Source organism: Pelobates fuscus, chromosome 5 (assembly GCF_036172605.1).
Source record: "Pelobates fuscus isolate aPelFus1 chromosome 5, aPelFus1.pri, whole genome shotgun sequence".
Taxonomy (NCBI): domain Eukaryota; kingdom Metazoa; phylum Chordata; class Amphibia; order Anura; family Pelobatidae; genus Pelobates; species Pelobates fuscus.
This window is the reverse complement of record NC_086321.1, coordinates 136,396,704-136,420,577: the sequence shown is the minus strand read 5'-3', so window position 1 is coordinate 136,420,577 and position 23,874 is coordinate 136,396,704. Positions and strand designations below refer to the sequence as shown.

At 41.4% G+C, this 23,874-nt stretch overlaps 1 protein-coding gene across 2 annotated transcripts in view; it reads right to left on the bottom strand.

The window, feature by feature from the left end:
• Positions 1-23,874, bottom strand: part of GLT1D1 (glycosyltransferase 1 domain containing 1) — a 108,736-nt gene that overhangs the window by 62,996 nt on the left and 21,866 nt on the right. For both annotated transcript variants that reach the window (XM_063454341.1, XM_063454340.1), the window contains exons 7-9: positions 22,902-22,997; positions 12,756-12,805; positions 6,395-6,438 (exon numbers count right to left, since the gene is read on the bottom strand). In XM_063454341.1, the coding sequence (XP_063310411.1) occupies positions 6,395-6,438; positions 12,756-12,805; positions 22,902-22,997 (190 nt within the window). The remainder of the gene's footprint in view (positions 1-6,394; positions 6,439-12,755; positions 12,806-22,901; positions 22,998-23,874) is intronic.

Below are 23,874 nucleotides of genomic sequence, written 5' to 3'. Positions count from 1 at the left end.
ATTCTGATATCCGGGTGGATACCGAATCAATGCCTCATATTATTGGCCTACCTGGTGGATTATGTTGATCTGTATGCACCTTAGGTAGGTGATAAAACACCGGTACTTTAGGGTGGGCAATAGATAAATATTTGACTTCCTTTTCATTAATAATTTCTAGTTCTTTTCCTTTTGAAAATGTATTCCTCAAATTTTTTCTGTACCTCTCCCATAGGGTTAGATGGTAGTTGTTGGTATGTCAGTGAATCCAAGATAATTTTTTCTGCTTCTTTTATATAGTTATCTTTGTCAAAAATGACGATACCTCCCCCCTTATCCGCTGGTTTGATAATGATATTCTTGTCCTTTCCCATCTCTTACTATTTTTTGTTCCTTTCGGGATAGGTTCTGCTGATAGCTATTGGTTTTCTTTATCTTATTGACCTCTTTCATAACCACAATTTCAAAAGCCTTCATTTGATCGGAGATCATATGTTTGGGGAAGAAGGTAGACTTTTCTTTAAGATCTGAATGTATGTAGTTATTTTCTTGTGTGGGGATCAGAGATTCGTTTTTTCCATAAAATAATTTTTTCAGAGATAGTTTTCTAATAAAATGATTATATATAGTAGACATAGGCAATTAATAGGACAATCATATAAAATAAGAGACCACCTCACCTGTCATTCCAAATGAATCATCTATGTCCTAAAGTGTCCCTGCAATCTTCTTTACATAGGGACAACTATACGGCCTTTAAATACAAGAATTGCAGAACACGTTCGCAATATTAAAAAAGGCCTTGAAACACATTCTGTCTCCCAACATTTTAAAATCTTCCATAATCAAGAGGGGAGGTAATTACCGTATATACTCGAGTATAAGCCGACCCGAATATAAGCCGAGGCCCCTAATTTTACCCCCAAAAAACTGGGAAACCGTATTGACTCGAGTATAAGACTAGGGTGGGAAATGCAGTAGCTACTAGTAAATTTCTAAATAAAATTAGATCCTAAAAAATTTATATTAATTGAATATTTATTTACAGTGTGTATATAATGAATGCAGTGTGTGTATGAGTGCAGCGTGTGTATATGAATGCAGTGTGTGTGTATGAGTGCAGTGTGTGTGTATGAGTGCAGTGTGTGTGTATGAGTACAGTGTGTGTATGAAAGCAGTGTGTGTATGAATGCAGTGTGTGTATGAGTGCAGTGTGTGTATGAGTGCAGTGTTGGTATGAGTGCAGTGTTGGTATGAGTGCAGTGTGTGTGTGTGTGTGTAGCTGAGCCTTGGTGGGGGGTGGGCAATTTTATTATTTTAATAATTTTGTATTGTTTTTTATTATTTTTTTTAATTTAATTATTTTGATTATATTTATTTTTTTTTCGTCCCCCCTCCCTGCTTGATACATGGCAGGGAGGGGGGCTCTGCTTCCCTGGTGGTCCAGTGGCATTGGCAGTTCAGTGGGGGGGGGAGGGAAGGGGGCCTGTCGGGAAGAACTTACCTCTCTTGCAGCTCCTGTCAGCTCCCTTCTCCTCCGCGCCGGTCCGTGCAGCTCCTCTTTCAGCTCACAGTGTAAGTCTCGCGAGAGCCGCACTATGACCCTGCGGCTCTCGCGAGACTTACACTGGGAGCTGACCGAGGTGCTGAACGGACCGCCGCGGAGGAGAAGGGAGCTGACAGGAGCTGCAAGAGAGGTAAGTAAGATCTCTGCAGCCCCCATGGCCCCATTGTCTGTATTATGGCAATGTAAATTGCCATAATACAGACATTGACTCGAGTATAAGCCGAGTTGGGGTTTTTCAGCACAAAAAATGTGCTGAAAAACTCGGCTTATACTCGAGTATATACGGTATATCAAGAAGTTAGGGAAAGAGGAAATGAAGTTTATTTTTAATTGTAATACTCTTATGCCCAATGGGCTCAATTTGGATTTTGAAATATGTCATTTTCTTAACACATAGTTGCATTTTATTCTTTTAACATGAAGTGTATATATGGTGCTGGGTATGAATTTTACATACTGTATGGCTTTTTTATATATATATATATATATACATACACACACACACATTTCTCTACATAAATATATTTTTTACATACATTTCCTGCAAGGTCTATACTCTTTTTGCAGCTCTGGTAAATAAGTAGAGGATATCCTTTAAATATATTATATTTTTACAGTACTATATTCTAGTCTATACAGACTAATTCTTACCCATTTTCACACTAATAATTTTTCCTTATATTTATGTATTATGCATTTTCTTTTATGATATTTTATAAATACTTTGCCCTTTTATGACATCTCCAATCTTCTTATTCTACTCTATTTATGCCTGGGTACACGATCTGACATCTAATAAATGATTCGCTAAAATGGACAATAACGTTTTTTTTACATCAGTGGAACGCATATGCGTTCCAACAGTGATTAAATGAAGAAGCCGCGAACCGGAAGTACGTCAGGATTATGCCACCGGAAATGAAAACATCGCTTTAATACGGAACAGATGAATCTGCCAAATACAGCGGACATAAAAGAACACCAGTAGAAGGTAACAACAGCAACTGAGGAAGCCTAGGACTTAGGTGAAACGCGTCTTGCATTTGTTTTTTACCCCACAGAGGACTTATCTACTTTTCCACTATATAGTGGTTTCTAGCAGGCTAGAGTCTTGCTTTTACTTATGCACTTTGTGATTTTATTTTGTATTTGTTTATTAAAAGAAATTTAGTCCCCAATTATCATTTGGTGTGGACATTTCTCTTTGGAACCAGCAAAGGACCGTCTGCACATTTAAAGGGAGTGGGATCCCTTTTGATTATCCCACAGGCGTCCAGATTGAGCCATAATTCCCCGGCTCTCTCCGAAACCGAAATACAGGTTTTATATTAAATTATTTTCATACTGTATGATATTGCACTAGGTGCCTGTCTACCATTTTATCTTTACAGTTATTCCATCTGTATTTATACCATCATCTTTTACCCTGAACCAAGATACTCCACCCACTATGTATGTATACATTTCTGTTTAATTTTAGTGTGGATAAGAGAGGCTGCCACACGGGTGTTTTTGAGTTACTTGGTATTCCTTTTGGGTGACACGCTCAGACTCTGTATTTGTATTTTTTCAGCAGAGGCTTGGTCGCACGCTGAGGCGCTTTAAAAGTGCGACCAGGCCCCTTGCTTTTCGGCAACTGGCTGGGAGGAAGTAAGTGGAGGAGGCTGGTCGAGAGAGCCAGACCCCAACTCCCAACACCTTCAGCCACCAGCAGGAAAGTCTGTGTGTGTGTCAGTATGTCTGTCAGTGTTTTGAACGTTGGTATGTCAGATACCCGTTCGCTTCCGGCTTCTTCCGAACTGCTAGAGGCTGAGTGATTATAGCTCGCAGTTCGGGTGTTTATTCAGACGTTCTCCAGAAGGCAATGCAGCATTCAGTAATTTCTCACAGTAAGCATACGCATCCCAAAACATCAGCCTCAACAAGATGAAGGGTACAACAGGAATGATTTTATTCAGGCCAACTGGCCTTATATGCAGGTCCCCATGCAAGGTGCACTCCCCCCTGGACCTGAGAGTAGACTACAGTAAAAACATACACACGATTACATTGGCTCTCAGGTCCAGGACACTCCCATACAAAATAGGTAAATCCCTCCCCTGTGTCTAGGAGATAATTGAGTCAGCACTGTATTAAACTCAATCAGTCCAGGTACAAAAAAACATATTTTTACAAAACCCCAAATATACATTTAAAACACACAAAATCCACACCAACATATCTAAAAATCAGGAATTTCCTGTAAGTCATAATTTGACTAATTAAAATAATTAAAAACCAAACAAATTATCGAACTGTTCCCCTGGCTCATATGTAGAGTTTGTTCCCCTAATTCATGGGAACAAAACTACCGAATAGCGCTCTCCTGGCTGTGGTAAAAGAAGCAGGCATTCGTGAAATTGAATGTCCGATTTTAGTTCCAGACACTCGACGACAAAGTCCCACTTCCTCTTTTCATGCAAACAAGATAGCCGCCGTTTTCTCCAACACGTGGCATTCAGCTATCCGAGCACGGAGAGCACTTAATCCTGCGGTTTTCTTTGTAGATAATGAGCCAGGGGGGTGGTCGGTGTTCGGTAGTTTTATCTACCGTACTAAAATAAAAACCAATTTAACGAACCAAACAGGGTAGTTTCTTCACAGTCAGTATATCCGAGTGTGTCAGTATGTATGTCAGTGTGTGTGTCAGTGTATGGGTCAGTATACACTGTGTGTGTGTGTGTGTCTGTCAATATGTCTGTGTGTATGTCCCAGTATGTCTGTATGTCTGTCATTGTGTGTCAGTATGTCTGTGTGCATGTTGTGTGTCAGTATGTCTCTATATGTGCCAGTATATCTAATCGTGTTAGTGTGATTAATGTGTGTATATATGTAGGTTGTCTTTGTGTGTTTTGGTGTATCTATGTGTGTGTCTCTGTATTTGCATGTGTGTCCGGTTGTGTATCTGTGTGTCAGTGTGTATATGTGTCTGCATATCTGTGTGTCTGCATGTATTTTAGTGTGTATATATATCTCAGCATTCACACAATAACACTACAAACAAATACATCCCTGCATTCAAACTTCAATACTATGTAAAAACACACGTCTGTATTACACACCTGAATTATATGTAAATACACCCCTGCATTCAAAAACCAACACTACACATAAATACATGCTTGCAGTCAGGCCAACACCACATACAAACATATTCCATACAAAAACATGTTTACATTTAAACACACAAAAACTGCTTAGTGCTAAATACAAACCTGCAAACCATGGGTAAATGGTAGAGCCCCAGCTGCCAATGCATTTCAAGAGTTGCACGACATATAGGGATCTACCTTTTGATCACCCGTGTGATAGGGAGACCCAAAACAAATTCTTGCACCTCTCTACTTTAGGTCCGCCACTGCGTTGGGGTGGAGGACGTTATTGCATGCCTGGGGAGGGGGACAGGGTCCAGGGGGCCCAAGCAAATGCTTTGCCCAGGGTCCAGTCAATATTAAAGACGGCCCTGACAATGTGGAGAGACATGTGACTTGTTGGTGCTGTGGATGCCCTGCCAACCCCAAGACTGACCCATAAACAGGGGGTGGCAACTGCAGTCTTCTAGCACCAAAAACACTACAATGAACTAGTGTGTATGTAGCTTATATTGCTCCTTTAAGGTAAATTCATATATTTCTTAATAGTTACTGTTTTTAAATAGACACACATTCACAGTCACCTATTCACACACTCATTGACATACCTACACAGCATATTAAAGTTTAAGTTCATCTGCCAGCAGTAGCTGGAATTGAGATCCTGTATCTTCATCCAGGGTTCATTTTGTTTTTAATATTGACTTCTATTAAAGAAGTAAAGGTTAAAAAGGTTCAGAGGCTCTTTAAGAGACACATGCTCATATATGACTTTACCAAGCAAGTCTGATAGAACAAGCATTGTTATAGTAAAAATGGCTGTCTCCCCTGACAGTGGTAACATAAATGTGCAAATATTTTTAGATTATCAGTAATGAGGGAAATTGCATGAGACAGGAAAAAGGAAGGGGAAAAAAAGAAAAATGACACTCATTACAATTTAAAGGGACACTATAGTCACCAGAACAACTACAGCTTATTGGATTTGTTCTGGTGAGTCGAATCATTACCTTCAGGCTTTTTGCTGTAAACACTGTCTTTTCAGAGAAAATGCAGTGTTTACATTACAGCCTAGTGATAACTTCACTGGCCACTCCTCAGATGGCTGTTAGAGATCTTTCCTGGGTCATGGCTGCCTAAAATGCATCCAAACATTCAGTGTCTCCTCCCTCTGCATGCAGTCATTAATTCAATTCATCTCTATGAGGAGATGCCGATTGGCCAGGGCTGTGTTTGAATTGTGCTGTCTCTGCCCCTGATCTGCCTCTTTGTCAGTCTCAGCCAATTCTATGGGGAAGCATTTGGCAGTGGGCAGGTCTACAGGAAACAGGGACAAAGCCTGCAGCTCCAGACGTGAATATTTTTAGGGAGGCATGAGGGGTCTAGGGTGGCTAGATGGTGGTTTTAACCCTATAGGGTCAGGAATACATGTTTGTGTTCCTGACCCTATAGTGCTCCTTTAAAATTACAAAACCATAGGATTTAAAAAAGTATAAAAAGAAAAAAATATTGATCATTCAATGCTTTTCAGAAAATATGGGGCTGTTTAGGAGGCCCTCTCACATATCTCACAATGACTCCAGATCTAGCCCAATTCACAACTTTTCTTCTAAGCCCAACTCTCCCATTCTCCTCCTCCATTTCCCCTATATTCCTTCTGTATTCTTCAAATGAAAATCTGTATTTGGAAGGAAAAATGGTGCTATCAATCACTTACTGTTCTATTTTCTTTTTCACCTCTTGTGTAAACACTGGATCAACCTGAAAATATACAGGATATGTTGTTTTAAAAGAATTATAAGGAATCATAATAATATAAATCAGTATTCACTTAACTTGATACAATCCAGTACAGATTTATCTGCCCACAAAAAGCTAATAAAATAAATATTGGCATCCATCCAAAGCAAAAGCATATGGCAAACCCATTTAATTGTTTTCATTTCCCAGTTCTTGTGTAAAATCTTTTTATTGAAAAACATAGGGGTATTACCAAGCATGAAATATGCTGGATTGAATACATGCAAAATCTAAATATGTATAAGAAAACCAGAGAACATGGACAGTGGTGAATGAGAATCTAGAATTAAGCGACTTGTGTGTAGTAAATAGAGAGATATGAACAGATGCTCTAATTAGATGGGCTCACGTATTCATTGGGTGTATTTCTTAAATGACCTTTGAAATGCTGCAGTTCTTATGATGATGCAAACCAATCCCTTGTTCCCCGGAAGAGACTTTTAGTCTCTTCAAGTTGAAACAGCCAATCAGATACACCAACAAGCTAATGTACTTGAGGGTTCCAATAATAGTGAGACTGCTGTGGAGAGAGAGCGAACAAAATTGAGTAGTTAAGTGTATCGATACTGAGACAAAGGGGTAACTCTGTTGTTACCCACTAGCTTTCTGAAGAGCGAAAATGTTGCTATTTTATTAAATATGAGTGATGCTCTTGGTGGCTATGGAACAATGGGGATATGTTTTGGGAAGAAGATCCTCAAATACCACAGAAACCAAAAGGAAAATCTTGGTTATCAGATAATGGAACCTTGCAACATGCAGAACTTAATTGATCTGTTGCTCATGTCTTGGTGCCAAATACCACATGACATGTTCAGAGGTCTTGTGGAGTCCATGCTAAGACACATCAGCTGTTTTGGACAGCACGAGGGGGAAAGACATGATAATAGGCAAGTGGTTTTCATTTTGAGGCTGATCAGTGTATACCTATCAATGACTTCTAATTGACTGTCTTTGCGTAACAGATAGTGTAGTTAAGATGCAGTGCAGGTCAGCTATAATTGATCTAGACTACACGAATAGAACAGTTGTAGAATTAAAACGGTCATGATGCTCTGTAAGTCTTAATGCCAACAAAACATTGAATGAGTTGTAGTATTTCAACAGTTAGGGATCTATTTTTGGCTACCACTGAATACCTCAAACCATTATATAAACAAAATGGCATATTTGCTTAAATTGATGGTACTATCCAAGGTTACAAAATCTCACTTTTAGTGTCTCTTTTTAGATAAAGAACAAGATAAGGTACATTGGAACAAAAGTGTCATATATAACAAGCATTTGTAGAAATACACTTTATTTAAACATACAAGAAAACATCCCAACAGACAAAGCAGATGCCTAGAATGATTATTTAGTCAGTAAGCGTATTATACTGATCCAAAGCAGTAAAACTACTGTACCTTCTTCCATTTATCTTCCACGCCACTTCACTTTTAAATCTTTTTGTGTAGTGGCGTGGAAAGAAATGCAAAGAGAAAATTGGATATTCTATATTTCATAATGAAAACATATGTTGAGAAATTTGACTCGGCATAGTGAAATGACCAGACAGGAAAATCATATTTAAATCTTTCTTGTAAATTCTTTGTTTAAAGAAAAATGTAACCAAAAGCAGAGAAGCATAACAAAACAAAGACAAAATAAATTGCAGGTTGGCTTGTAATAGTACATCATAATCCTTATGTGATATAACATGCTCTATATTTACTAGAGAGCACAATGAAGAGGGTTTTAAGACTGTTTTACATCCTTCTATAAATTTAAACATGGAAGAAAAGAATTTGTTTTATCTCCTTCAAATCTCTCCACAAAAAAAACAAAAAACTTTTGTTTAGTCAGAGTCAACAGTAATAGTATATGTGTGCTTACTATTTGGTATTTGCAGTGACTTCAAATAGAAATGAGCATGATTTACTTGTATACAGTGGTGTATTCTGGATTTTTGCTGCCCTAGGCCTGACTAAATTCAAGCACCCCCCTAATCTAAATTTGCCCCACCACTTTGTATCAAAGCCACTTTTTTGACTGACAGACGCATGCCCTCATTGACACATGCACTGACATACACTCACCGAGAGATACACAGTCATTGGCACACACGCTGTTTAAGCAACTCAGACTTTCAATGACAGACACACCCACTAACTGACAGGCACACACTCTCAGATAGACAAACACTGACATACACTCACTGACACAAAGATCCTCACTGATTTGACACACACATACAGACACTGAGAGCTACACACACACACACACATTATCTCACACTCACTCATTTAAAAAAAAAAAAAAAATATTAATTAAATCCACCCAGCCTCCCTACCTTTGGGAGAGCTGGAGTGGATCCTGTCCCTGACTGCAGCTGTGCAGGCTCCTTGCTGGGGCAGACGGGCAGGTGCTCGATTGAGGGAAGTGAGCACTGCTCCCTCGTGATCCGCCAGGGTCAGAGTGATGTCATATTCCGGCTCCCGGCACGAAAGAAGGGCACGCAAGGGAGCAGGAAGAGCGCAGAGGACTGCGCGACCCTCGCCGCCCGCCTTCTGTATGTGTATCTGAATGCATTAGGGGGGCCTAAGGTGGCTAGCTAGCCACCTCTTGGCCCCCCAGGATAAGAGACAAACAAGGCATTTGCCTAAACACTTAGGGCGGCATTTTTTGCCGTCCCCCATAAAGTGCTGCCCTAGGCAAATGCCTTGTTTGCCTCGCTGCAAATACAGCCCTGCTTGTACACATGCAGCCATTAAAGGGTTTCTATAGTGTAAGGAATAAAAAACGGTATTCTATACACTATAGTTCCCTCTAGCCCGTCCCCCATATCTGAAAGGGTTAATATCTCCCAATTCCAGTGCCGATCTCACGTGGCGCAGAGTCTGCAATCCACCTCCTCCAAAATCAAACGGCGGGGTGGAGGGCTAATACACGTGTGGCGAGGGCCAAAAGCGCATTAGGCCCTCCGCAGTGAAGCGTTGCTGTTATGCTTTCCTATGGGGATGTAGCGGGCACTGTTTGTCCTCATTCAAAGCATGAGGACGTCCAGAGCCAGTTAGGCGACCATGCGTCACCTAGCAAGCAGGAAGTGTATCTAGTGGCTGTCTGAACAACTGCAATAATTTACATTGCAGGACTAAGGGTTACTGACACAATGTACCCAGATTACTTCAATAAGCTGAAGTGGTCTGGGTGCCTATAGTGTCTCTTTAAAGGGTTATTCCAAACATCATAACAACCACAGCAATGGTTTGCCCCCTTACCTGGGTCCCTAGCAGGCTCCAATGATCCTTGGTCATCCAGTGACATGCTTCCACCTTCTACAGAGCTGCAGAAATTGGAAGCAGTGGCCGTCGCCATTCACTGGCTAACCGCTCTCAGTCAATGAATGCAAAAAAGTTGCACAGAATTGACATTAGCCATGGTTGAAACTTTAGTCCCGGTCTGGCTGATGGTGGTGAATTTACACCTCTGCCTGCGCTGCATCTCAAAGCAAAATGCTGCAGATATAGACTCCACACACCATGACCACTTCAAATCAAGTGGTCATGGTGCTTGGAGTAACTCTTTAAAGGGACACATTACTGCTTAAATACAAAATAAATACAAATCTATGTTTAGTAGATATACCCCAAATGAAAACTTGCACAAATGTAATTATGCATCTTTATTGGAGCTATATCTAAAAACGAGCTTGCAAAACCTGCAGTTCTCTTGTCTGCAGCTTTACAAGCCCTTCCCTTCTAACCCCGCCCAGATTTTCTATGACTGTCCATCATAGACTCCCCAGTGCAGCTCAATGAGAAGTCTTTGCAAGACAAGTGCTCTTGGCAGTTGCTTCCTCTTAAATTTAGCTACATTGAGTTTACCAGACCAGGGAGTAAAAGGACCAGTTGTCTTATCGACTGCCTGGGGGGGTGTAACTAGGTTAATTTATAAAAGTAAAACTTTTTAAAACAATTAACATAATAGTACACACTCTTCACACATACAGCTTTTCAGCAAGCTAAAGTGTTTTAGGGGTCTGGGGTGTCCATTTAAGATGAACCAGTTGTTGAAATGTAAACTTGTAAATGTAACCTCATCTTTTGTTTTATAATTACTAAAATTTTTGTTTTTCACTGACCTATGAGGCTTCTTACAGTTTTCAAAATACTCACCTCCTTCCTAACATTTCCAGCACTGCCATTTTAGCAGCTCTCCATATCAAAATAGCACAGCACCTATTCTCTTAATAATGTTCTCCCTTCTATTTTTCACTTTCCCCCGCCCCTTTCTCACACAAGATGCTGCCGAGGAGCGTGTTCATGCTCTGGTAATCTATAGCTTAGATAACTGTAATTCTCACTTCGTTGGTCTCCTCCAGAAGCCAAACTGCCCCGCTACAATCTAATGAATGCTGCAACCAACCTCATCTTTCTTACCCATCGCTCCCCCCATACCTCGCCCTTCAGTCGATCCTTACACCGGCTTCCTGTATTCTATAGGTGTCAATTCAAAATACTAACCCTTACCTATAAAGTTTTAAAGAACTCTGCCGGTGACCTTCTTCTGTCCGCTGCTCGCACCCTTACTGCTAATGTGGTCGGACCATCTCAGTGAGCAGTCGCTTGCCTGCGATGCTCCATGTTCTTAGCGTTGAAATCGACAAACTATACCCTCTGCACAGCAGGGATCTGCACGTGATCATGCTTGACCCGTGTTACCCTACGGGGAAGAGGTCAAAGAAACTAAAAATCTACCTGGGAGACAGTAACAGGAGGATTGGGGATCTACTGCTAAGATGGCGGCCATACCAGACTTCCACAACTAATCCTCGCAGGAGGAACCTCTTGATGCCCCAACATACCTGAAGCCGGGAATCCGTTCTCCACTGTGTCTTTGGGTGACTTGGGGGCTCCAGCCACTAAGTGAGACATAATAAACCTCCTGAAAGCTGGATCAATAGATGACTGAGACAGAGAGCACACACTCCCACACTTCCTCCAGCGCCTACTCTCAACTATCCTGCATCTCATACAACCTATAAAATGCTGGTTGCGGAAGCACTTAAGGATAAGAGCCCCTTCAAATTTGAGGAGATGCAATTAGCTATCCTGCAGGACTTGTGTAAAGCCACACTGGACTGGAGGCACTCACATCCTCCCACATCCTCTTAGCCACCAAGGGAGACAAGACACCACCCTCCAACTTACCACGCCCGAAGACTCCAGCTACTTCCTGAAAAGTCTGGGGCTCGCTCAGCCTACTAGTCCCGATCACATCGCTGGATGTTCGTGGGACGTTACAAATTTTGTCTGCTTTGTGCCCTGTTCTGCAATGGACACCGGCAGAGACTGTCCAAACACCTCTTACTTGAGAGGAACCTTTTCACTGTTAAGACTACTGTCCCATTATGTCCACTGATATTTGTATAACCAACATAGTTCCACAGCATAGTCAGAACCCCATCCCCTCGTGCTCAGAGGATATTGGGCACTGTAGATGCCCGCTCGCCAGCCCAGGTAGATTTGCTTATGATTTGAATCGCAATTTACGTTTCAGCAAACATACGACCATGCTACTTTTTCCTTATTTTTTATGAGACATATCTGCTTAAAGCATACACTAGGTCCACAGGTCACAACAAGTCTCAAAAACTAAACCATATAACTTGTTTACTTGTCCTCTAGTGGCCTAATTTTTTAGCGGTCAAGGCTGCTCTGAATGCATAGCCTATTCCCAACGTAATTATACATACAAGTCCTAGTTTCAACCCTACTTGATATTAAACATGTAACTTTAAAATCTATCTTCCAAAACTAGCAGCATCCATGACATGTTGATTCTCTAGTTTAATTTTTTACCTGTCTCACCTAACTTGAGTTTAGCTTGTTATTTTAATACCTAAAATTGTGCAGTTTCTAGAAATGCCATACAACAGTTTTTGCTATGAAAATTTGGTAGTCACAATTACTGGTGTTGTGGTGGTACTGGCTGAATTGTATCACTTATGCACAACAAAAAAAGATTTTTTTTTTAACTGACCATTAATGTGCTTAGTAAATGCATTCCACTATTTTTGCCTGAGAACAAATGTCTCCCAAAAAATGTCAATATTTACTCCTGCAAGTAAGTCATGGGTTGAGCTGCAGTGGTGAAAAGATCTGTTTATTTGTGCAGTAAAAATACTTTAGCCATCACTACAGGTGTACTTCCCAACATATTTGTTTATACTCTCCATCCAGTATAAGAAAACATATTAAAGAACAATATATTTTTTCCAATAAAATCTTACTCACCGTTGGTCCAATAATCAACAAGCAAACATTGGGATTCCTTTCATGCCATTCTGGAATGAAATGCAAATTAGACTTATTTTAAACAATGAGACTAAATGATATGTAGGCAGAAGAAAAACAATGACTGGCAGAGTGCCTGCTCTATTTACTGCTAATACTACAATGCGCCTAAATGTATCATGCTTAAATTAATTGGAGCTCTGGGATTTACTAAACACATATATTTGCATTTGTACATCCCCAGAGCAGTGGTTTTATGGAGTCTCTAGGCATATTTCCTCACATGAGCAGTGACACTTACAAATGTGGAGTTACATCTGCATCCACAGACATTTTACAAAATAAAATGTTAAGGGCTTTTGGGAACTTGGTGTTACCAATGCATGTTACAATAAAACTGACTGGTGTCACCATTTAACCCCCTCCACCATTTAGCAGACTTGTAACAACGATCAGAAACTAAGTACTTTCATAAGTGCTTGTAGTATTTATACCAAAGTTGAGAATTTCAACCAATTTGTTTTTTACACACATTTTTTAGACACATTGTGTCTAAGAATCCTTTCCTCATCCTGACAGTTAAATCCCAAAGGTCCATGGCAAATCATATTCTGATTGCCTGCTGTTAGAATGGAAATTGTAGACAGGCTCAGAGGAGGGGAAGATGACACACACATATGACAATGAAGGTAAGCATTCTTAGTACAGAAGGTTTGCAAGTGCAACAGACTATAGATCAACAACATGAAAACACAAGTTACGTAGCAGTTGATAAAGAATCTGTTTAGACGCAAAATTTGCCTCATTTAGACATGCAGTAATGCCATTTTTTCTCTCTTAATCCCCCCATGTCAGTATACTTGTGAATTTTGTACTGCTAGTCTGCCACATTTTTTATGCCTGGATTTTTTTTGATTTTTTTTATGCCTTGATATTTTTTTTTATAGATGATACATCAAGAGTAGTGTTTTAACTACTGCTATTGCTTCACTTTTTGGCTTAGATTTGGTATATTGATTGTTACTATGGGCTTATTCGATGATGCACCCAAGAGAGGACTACTGAAGGCCGCTGTTGTATTTTTAATTTAATAAATATTACAGAACTTGCACTTTGTATGAGGGTTACAGATGTTTTGTTTTGCACACACCTTGTATTTTTCCCACTGAATTGCCGTGCAATACTGATGTCTGGTGGTGGTCCCTTCATCATGTTATGCAATTACTTTTGTCCTACTTTATGCAATATAACCAGGACACATTGTAATCCTTGATTAACTTACTCAATGTTTCTCTGGGTGATCCAATCTTGGTCTCATACCAGATGCCATTCCCTTTTTAGTCTGAAATATATAGTTTTGTAGTAACACCTGCCCCTCATACATATTAGAAAGCAGACTACTAGCACTTGATGTGGTGATATTTGGTCTATAAGTACAGTATTCTTAATATGTTCACCTGTATATATATATATATATATATATTTCGCCATACTCTCATAGTTTCAATTTACAAAAATGTATCTATTTAACCCTTTAAAAAATAGCGCAGCTGTTCAACTTCAGAATGTGTTTTTCTTTATATATTAAATCATAAATAAGTCTATACATAAGACAAGAGGGGATGCAATTGGACTGGAAGGAGTTTTAAGCCAAGGCAAATGACAGGGTTTTTTTACAGTAAGAACAATAAATATGTGGAACTCTCTGCCTGAAGAGTTGGTTTTCTCAGAGTCCATACAGATGTTTAAATATAAAATTGGATAAATACTCGCAAAAGCATAATATACAAGGATATACATTTTAATTAGTGGGGTAATAGCTTCTTCATCCAAGGAGATATCTGACTGCTATTCTGGGGTCAAAAATATTTTTTTTTTCTAATTTGTTGTACAATTAGAAGCTCTTAAGACTGGACTTTTTTTTTGGGGGGGGGGGGGAGATCATCAGCAAATATCAAATGTAAGAGTTGCTGAACTTGATGGACACGTCTCATTTCAGCTACGTAACTATGTAAATATGTATATTAATTGATCCAGGACGCGCAGGTCCTGGATCAATTAAGGGTGCTGTTATGTACATTATATAACAAATCACTCAGATGAAAGCAGCATTGTAATAATAACACAGTAAAGTACTCAGGGTGAGTGACGGCATCTCAACTTACAGAAGCCTTAGAAACCCATTTACCAATATGATCAATTCTTCTACTTTCCTGATAAGTTTTACCCTGCAGTCCATGAACCAGGGTTTGTTACCCTTCTTTGAGCTCTCTCCAATGTATCAATATCCTTCTGGAATCCCAATGCAGCTCAATGAGAAGTCTTTGCGAGGCAGGTGCTCTGAGCAACGCTCTTAACTCCACTGAGCCTACTAAGAAAGGGAGTGTCTACTTGAAAGCCAGGGGGTGGCTATTGAGTTCTATATTTTTTGAAAAATGAAAAAAAGGAGAACACATTCTTCACACTGTGGCAGGATGGCCAGGCTCTTCACAATAAACTTCAAATGCAACAGTCAGGATAAAATAGTACTGCAGTTTATTGTCACTTTCCACAATATACAGGGCCGGCGCGTCCATAAGGCGGCACAGGCGGTCGCCTTAGGGCGCCAGAGGAGGGGGGGGCGCGCAAAAATCCGAATCTCCTGCCTCTGGCTGGAGACTCGGATTTGTAATCTCACCTCTCTCCCTGCAGCCAGCACGCAGCAGGAGCCTGGCAGTGAAGTCAGCCGTCCTCCTCTGATGATGTCAGAAGGGGGCGGGACTTCTACTGCTCCCAGACTCCCCAGCGGTCCTGACTGCAGCTCCAGCCTCCCAGCCGACCACCAGTTGTAAGGTTCTCCCTCCCTGGCCCAAGGTAAGCTTCTGGGAGGGGGAGGGGAAGGGGGTGGGGAAGAACTTTAAGCATTTTTATTTTTATTTTTTTTAAATCAAAACTTTTTTTTTCAGCCCCTTTCTACAGCCCCTGCCCCCACTATACTCCCCCTGCCCCCACCATACTCCCCCTGCCCCACTATACTACCCCTGCCCCCACCATTCTCCCCCTGCCCCACTATACTACCCCTGCCCCCACCATTCTCCCCCTGCCCCCACCATTCTCCCCCTGCCCCCACCATTCTCCCCCTGCCCCCACCATACTCCCCCTGCCCCCACTATACTCCCCCTGCCCCCACTATACTCCCCCTGCCCCCACTATACTCCCCCTGCCCCCACTATACTCCCCCTGCCACCTCTATAGCCCCTGTCCCCACCATACTCCCCCTGCCCCCACCATTCTCCCCCTGCCCCCACTATTCTCCCCCTGCCCCATTATACTACCCCTGCCCCCACCATTCTCCCCCTGCCCCCACTATACTCCCCCTGCCACCTCTATAGCCCCTGCCCCCACCATACTACCCCTGCCCCCACCATACTCCCCTGCCACCTCTATAGCCCCTGCCACCTCTATAGCCCCTGCCCCCACCATACTACCCCTGCCACCTCTATGGCCCCTGCCCCCTCCAAACTGCCCCACCATACTACCCCTGCCCCTTTACAGCCCCTCCCCCACCATAGTGCCCCTGCCCCCTCTACTGCCCCATTTGCCCCTCTACAGCACTTCTATTTCCCTCTATAGCCCCTGCCCCACCATACTGCCCCCTTTACAGCCCCACTATACTACCCCTGCCCCCACCATAGTCCCCCTGCCCCCACCATAGTCCCCCTGCCCCCACCATACTCCCCCTGCCCCCACCATACTCCCCCTGCCCCCACCATACTCCCCTTGCCCCCACCATACTCCCCCTGCCCCCACCATACTCCCCCTGCCCCCACCATACTCCCCCTGCCCCCACCATACTCCCCCTGCCCCCACCATACTCCCCCTGCCCCCACCATACTCCCCCTGCCCCCACTATACGGCCCCTGCCACCTCTATAGCCCCTGCCCCCACCATACTACCCCTGCCCCCACCATACTACCCCTGCCACCTCCAAACTGCCCCACCATACTACCCCTGCCCCCTTTACAGCCCCTCTATAGCCCCTGCCCCACCATAGTGCCCCTGCCCCCTCTACTGCCCCATTTGCCCCTCTACAGCACTTCTATTTCCCTCTATAGCACCTGCCCCCACCATACTGCCCCCTTTACAGCCCCTCTATGTCCCTCTATAGCCCCTGCCCCACCATACTGCCCCTGCCCCCGCCCCCTCTACAGCCCCTCTATGCCCCTGCCCCACTATACTGCCCCTGCCCCCTCTATAGCCCCTGCCCCACCATACTACCCCTGCCCCCTCTACAGCCTCTGCCCCACCATACTACCCCTGCCCCTTAACAGCCCCTCTATAGCCCCTGCCCCACCATACTACCCCTGCCCCTTAACAGCCCCTCTATAGCCTCTGTCCCCACTCTACTGCCCCATGTGCCCCTCTCCAGCACTTCTATTTCCCTCTATAGACCCTGCCCCACCATACTGCCCATATCCCCTCTACGTCCCTCTATAGCCCCTGCCCCACCATACTGCCCCATGTGCCCCTCTACAGCACCTCTATAGCCCCTGCCCCCACCATACTGACCCTGTCCTCCTCTACTGCCCCATGTGCCACTCTACAGCACCTCTATTTCCCTCCATAACCCCTGCCCCACCATACTGCCCCTCTACAGCTCCTCTATTTCCCTCTACAGCCCCTCTTTCCCTCTAAAGCCTCTGCCCATGCGTCCCCTATACAGCCCATGTCCCCCTCTACAGCTCCTGTCCCCACTATACTGCCCATGCCCCCCTCTATTGCTTTTGTGCCCCCCTCTTTATCCCGTGTGCCTCCTCTATTTCCCTCTACGCCCCCTGCCTCTGCCCCCCTTTCACACGCCTCTACTGCCCCTGTCTCCCCCCTCTACTTCCTCTACCCGCCTCAACAACCCCTGTCCCCCCTCTACTTCCCATTTACCCCCTACCATACTGTCCCTGTGACACCACTTTATTGCCTCAATGTCCCTCGTTACAGCCTGTGCCCACACCATACTGCCCCTGTGTCCCCCTCTACTGCCCGTTTCCAACCACATTGCCCCTTTGCTCCTTTACTCCCACCACAGCCCCTATACTCCCTTTTACACCCCATAACTCCAGTACAGCCCCTATTCCCTTACTACAGTCCTTACCCCCACTACAGCCCCTCTCCCCCAATTGCTGCCCATATCCCCCACACTACAGCCCCTGTTCCCACTTGCAGCCATCAACCTACTTCAGTCCCTAACCCCCTACTACAGCCCCAATTCCCCACTACATTTCCTAAGCCCCCAATTACAGCCCCTAACTCTCAACTACAGCCCCTGTCCCCCTACTACAGCCCCTAACTCCTCAATTAGAGCCCCTATTACCCCCCCCCCCGCCCCCCCCCCAAGATTAGGTTCTGGATCTGCCCCTGCTCTGTATACCTGTCTGCATGTCTCTGTATGACTATGTCTGTCTGTGTATGAAAGTGATAGTATGTCTGTATTTCTCTATATGACCCTATCCATATGTCTCTGTATGCCTTGTTCTGTATATCTTTGTGTGACTGTCTGTGTATATATGTCCCTGCATGCCTGTGTAAGTATGTCTCTGCATGCCTGTATGTATCTGTATGCCTTGTTCTGTATGTCTCTGTATGCCTGCATCTTCATGTCTGTTTGTATAAATGTGTCTTTATTTATCTATATGCCAGTGTCTGCATGTCTGTGTGTGTGTGTGTGTCTGTATGACTGTATGTCTGTGTACCTGTATGTGTTGATTGTATGACTGTGTGCCTGTATGGCTGTGTTTGTTTGATTGTGTGCCTGCATATTTCTGTGACTATGTGCCTGTTTGTGTGTGTAGCTATATATCTTTCTCTATATGGCTTGGGAGGGAAAAGTTACACAAAGGAGCCTGAAGGGAAGAGGGACACACAAAAAACAGGCTGAGGGGAGAGACCCACAGAAAAGGGCTGTGGGAAAGAAAGACACACAAAGGGGCTGGGGGGGAAAGGAGATACACATGGGGGTTGTTAGATACAAGGGTATGTAAGACACACTAAAGGGGGGTACAATACACTACATGGGGATTTCAAAAGGCTGGATATGAGACACCGCTAAAGATACATCTTATTCGGGGGGGGGGGGGGGGGGGGGGGGGGGGCGGCAAAATTCATCTTCGCCTGTGTAGCCAAAAATCCTTGCACCGGCCCTGACATGCGCTCCCACAAAATAAAACAAAAAGAAAATAAATCCTACTCCAACTTGGAGACTTACTAAACAACTGTAAACAATTACTAACTATCCAACTGGGCAGCTAATCTGGTTCCCAGTTTTAAACAAAATGAAATACAGCACTTTAAGCAGGTTTCAGACAGTACCTTTTTCTCAGAGTCTCGGGCTTAACTACCTCCTCTCTCCCAGCTGTCTTCAGAGGCTAACCTTTTAAAACCCTTGTACTGGTTAATTACATTCACCTGGTTGATAACATCCAAGGGGTGACTCCCACCAATTAACCCCATCGTGCTGGGAATAAAGAGCGATCCAATCTATTACTAACATAGAATGCAAACACATAAAGCATTTCAGCAAGCTAAAGTCCAGTGTCCTCTTAAAGCTCACTAAAAAGCACATACAAAAAACAAACAAAAAAACACTTATTTTTGACAATTGTTTACTGTACATTTATAATTTAGCTTGCTTACAATATATAATGAAATGCTTTTTTATTTTTTTATTTTAAGAAAGAGAAGTAATTATACATAAAACAGAGCCTAAGTTACTGGTTGCCTTTTTCTGTCTTCTATTTAAAACAAATGTAGAATTTGTAAATAGCAATATTTTTTTTAATAAACACACAGTTTGTAAAGTGTGGATTCAAATTTTGGCAAGTTATATAAATCATAAGATTATTGATAAATGGAGGTCTAACAAACTTAGCTTTCAGTAGCCTTGTTTTTATCTACTTGTGGATTTATATAGCACATAAACAGGGCATTAAGAAAAATACACTTTTATATTTGAAAACAAAATTGAAATAAACAATGACAACATAATAGTCTTTTGGATGCCTAAATTGCAATCATCCATGTGACAGACAGTAAGAATGCAGATAGGAGTGGGTTTGTATTGTTAGATTAGTTATATTAGGCTCATATTTTAACCCCCACCCCTTCAGAAATTTTGCAGGATTAAAAGAAAATAGCAAGATGTCAGAAAGCAAAGCTATTGGTAAGCAAGTCAATAAGCCAAACACATGCAAAAAAAAATTTATGTAATATTGGTTTTAAAGAGATGAATTATATATTTTTTTCTTATATTTTGGTTGTCTTTATTTTTATTTGGTTAAAAGTTTACTTAAGGAAATAAATTGTGGTCTTCCAGAAAGGATGGAAATTTTGGATTTTTTATGGTAGGTGTTAGTTAAGCTATACTCTAGGAACAAAAATTAGTTTATGGAATGTGATTCATTTTACTATTGAAAGCTTTTGTAATTAGGAGAATTTTTATAATCTAGTAAATCAGAATCTGATGATTCAGGAAGTCACCAAATTCTCACCTGGACAGAGCTGGACACAACTTCTACTGAAATTCAAAGAGGCAGGATTTGTAAAGAACATATGTAAAACGTTGTTATACAGCAATATGGAAACGAAATGTTAAATGTCATAACTAATACAGAATGACCTGCATATGATATACCGGTAGGTAACTTATTATACGACCACATTTTAATCTAAAATAAAATACTGAAAGATGCCATAAGGAAGAAAGTTAAATTATTTTATCAGCTAAAATAACAAAAACATTTATGGTTACTTACAATTGGCTATTTTTGGCAGTGGTTAAATACAAGTGTCTATAAAGCTTGAAAACCAACTGAACCCTTGGCAGATTTGATTATTAGTATAAATATGAATCATGTCTTTTATACTTCCATCACCAATAAATCCACCACCAATGATTAAACTGTTTGTATTAATAGTTGCTTAAAACAAATTAAACAAACATTGTTAAAGAAATTATTTAAAAAGTAAAAGAACACCCAAAATAATAAGTTGACTTATGATAGCATAAAATCTCAAAAAACACACCTAGGAAATCCCAGGATTAAAAATGTGCATTAACAAAACATTGTGTAAACATCTTCTAATTAGCTTCTTTAGAGTTATTTTTCATCAAAAGTGCACCTATGAGACAATGCCAAGCTTAAATTTGCTCACAACACTCCCACTGTGGTAAGCATGATACAAAGAAGTAACCCAAGGATTTTCTCCTGCTTTGTATTATGTTCAGTTAACAACTCATGGGGCTGTGATGCTTGTCCCATTTCAACAGAGTGGTGAGCGCAGAATCCAGACTGAAGTGGGTCAAGCAGAGAGTCGGATTAAAGTAAGTCAGTCAATCTCGTGCACGCGCAACTTTTTAAAGGATATTGGAGGCAAACAGTAGTAGTAAGGAGGGTGAAAGTTGGATGGAGAGTTAGGGTCAAGGTTGAGCTTTTTTTTTTTTTTTTTTTTTTTTAAAGAATCGGGTACGGTTGCATGCTTGAAGGATGAAGGAAATATGCCAAAGGAGAAGACAAGATTGAGTGAATGAATTGAACGATGTTCGTGAGGGGCAGAGCAAGAGAAGGAGACAGAGTGTAAATGAGAAGGAACCAGTGATGAGGTGGGAAGACCAAAGAGAAGTTGCAGAGCAGACTTTTTCTGGCATAGTGGGTGTGAGTGAGCATAAAACAGCTGAGGGAGTGGGGTTGGGGGAAGTATTGGTAATAGAAGGAGAGAGAATAGAGAGAGATATCTTCCATGGTTGCACACTGCTCTCTCCAGGTTCTCCTCCTATCTTAACCAGAGCTATTTCAATGTTTCTTTCTCTGGGTCTGCATCTTCTCTGCGACCCCTCTCTGTGGTTCTCCTCAAGGTTCGGTCCATGGTCCCCTACTGTTCTCAATCTACAATGCCTTCCTTGGTAAACCGATCAGCTTTGGCTTCCAATAGAATTCCTATGCAGATGACATTTAAATCTATCTGTCCTCTCCTGATCTCTTGTCATCCCTCTTTATTCATGTCTCAGATTGCCTCACTGCTATTTCTAATGAAATGGCTGATTATTTCCTTAAACGTAACCTGTCTAAAATAGAATTTCTTGTCTTTCCTCCCTCAAGTGTTGCTACTCCCTCCAAGTCAATGTCACCACAATCAACTCCACCTTGCAGGCTTGCTGCTTAGGTGTTCTCTTTAACTTCAACCTCTCCTTTACCCCTCAAGGCCAGTCAAACGCCAAATTGGCCTCTCTCATCTCAAAAACAAAGCGCGCATCTACCTCTATTTAATGGCGAACTCGGCTAAGATCCTGTTCCATGCCACTATCCTCTCTTGACTTGATTACTTCAATATGCTTTTCACTGGTCTTTCGTGTTTGCAACTTGCTTCATTACATTCAAGTGGCAAGGCTCATCTTCCTGTCCACCTGCACCTCCCACGCCTCCCCCCTCTGTTAGTTCCTACATTGGCTTCCCATAAGATATAGGGCTCAATTTAAAATTCTGGTACTTGCTTACAAATCCCTCCCTAGCACACAAGTATGCCCCATCGCTCTGTGTCTATCCTCTGTTCATACTCTCACATCTGACGCCCAACTTCAAGACTTCTCTAGGGCTGTACCATACCATTCCTATTGAACTCCCTTCCTTGCTCCATTAAAGTTTTACCCAGTCTTTGTTCCTTCCCAAAAAAAATATCAAACACTCACTTTTTCAGGAAAGCATATCAATTAAAAGGTTAATAGCTTTCCCTCCTCGCACCTTGCTTCCTCTCCTGCAACTGTCATCCAAAAAAAAAACAAAAAACAGCTAAGCATTGTTTTGTATCGCCTCTACCATACCTTTTGTGTCACCTCTAACATGTAAGCTCAGTTAAGCAGGGACCTTAACATACTCTATTCCTGTGCGTTAAACTTATCTGGGTAAATGCTTTAAGAATACTGTAAATCGCAGTACAAATATAAGGAGACTCTTACACATCAACTGCCACAAAATGAAATAAAACAAAAAATATGGTATATTTGAATATTGATATTAAAGAGTTTATTAAATATTTATACAATTCTGCAAAGAAAACATTAAACGTAGGACAACTAAAGAGGACATTCTTAGCTCAGAAGAATTATACAAATATGCTCACCTGCAAATTCTTCTACCAGATAAAGCGGATCTTTGACTCTCCTAAGACCACAGATCAGGACAAAGATTTTCAAATTCCCTAAATTTTGCTGAATTCCTGGCATTAAGAATAAGGGAAATATGTAAAAGTAAATTAAAATATAAATGAATTTCATTAAGCAAACTTCTGTAATGAGATGTACTGTGTACAGTCCAACATGGGTTAAATCATTTTGTAGTTAACCACATAGAACATATTTTTATATTATTATTATTACAATATTGTTTTATGATAATTCCATCTGTGATACAATCTTGTGATAGAATTAATTTATCAGTGAACAGATAAATACTATAATAGTGCCCGGAAGAATTCAGATGGTAGTGTGATACTTGACATTAGAGGCATGGGTTTCAGACGGACGTCATGTACTCTATCCTGTACTTTTATTTATCAAGTAACGGTAATGCTATCGTGTGCAGGTGGGTATTTTTATTGAAAATTTCTAGAACTAGAGGAAAAATGGAATATGGTTCTGATCTGATCTACTTTTTAGTAGTTTATTGATGTATAAAGTAAAATTGCTACATGCAAAGCATTGAATAAAAAAAAAAATTGTACTATAAAAAGCCTAAATAATAAAATAACAAAATCAATCCTGGTTATTTGTTTTGTCAATATGTTTAGTATTTGATATACTATTTATTTGGTGTTCAAAAATCTCATGAAGTGTTCAGCTAATTTAACATTTTAGGACAATCTAGGTTATCTGTAAAAAGTAAAAAAAAAAAAAAAAAAAATAGTTTCTAGCTCGGCTATTTTCGCATAAAATTTGATATTCAATAGTCATTTCACAAAAGTTCACAGTTTAGTGAAGAACCCTCAGACAATTCTACGCACATTTTATTCACTTCATTTTAATAAAATTAAATAGAGAAAGGGGAAGTAGTAGAACCTCTAACAGAATGAAAATTCTAAAGCAATCAGGATTTGC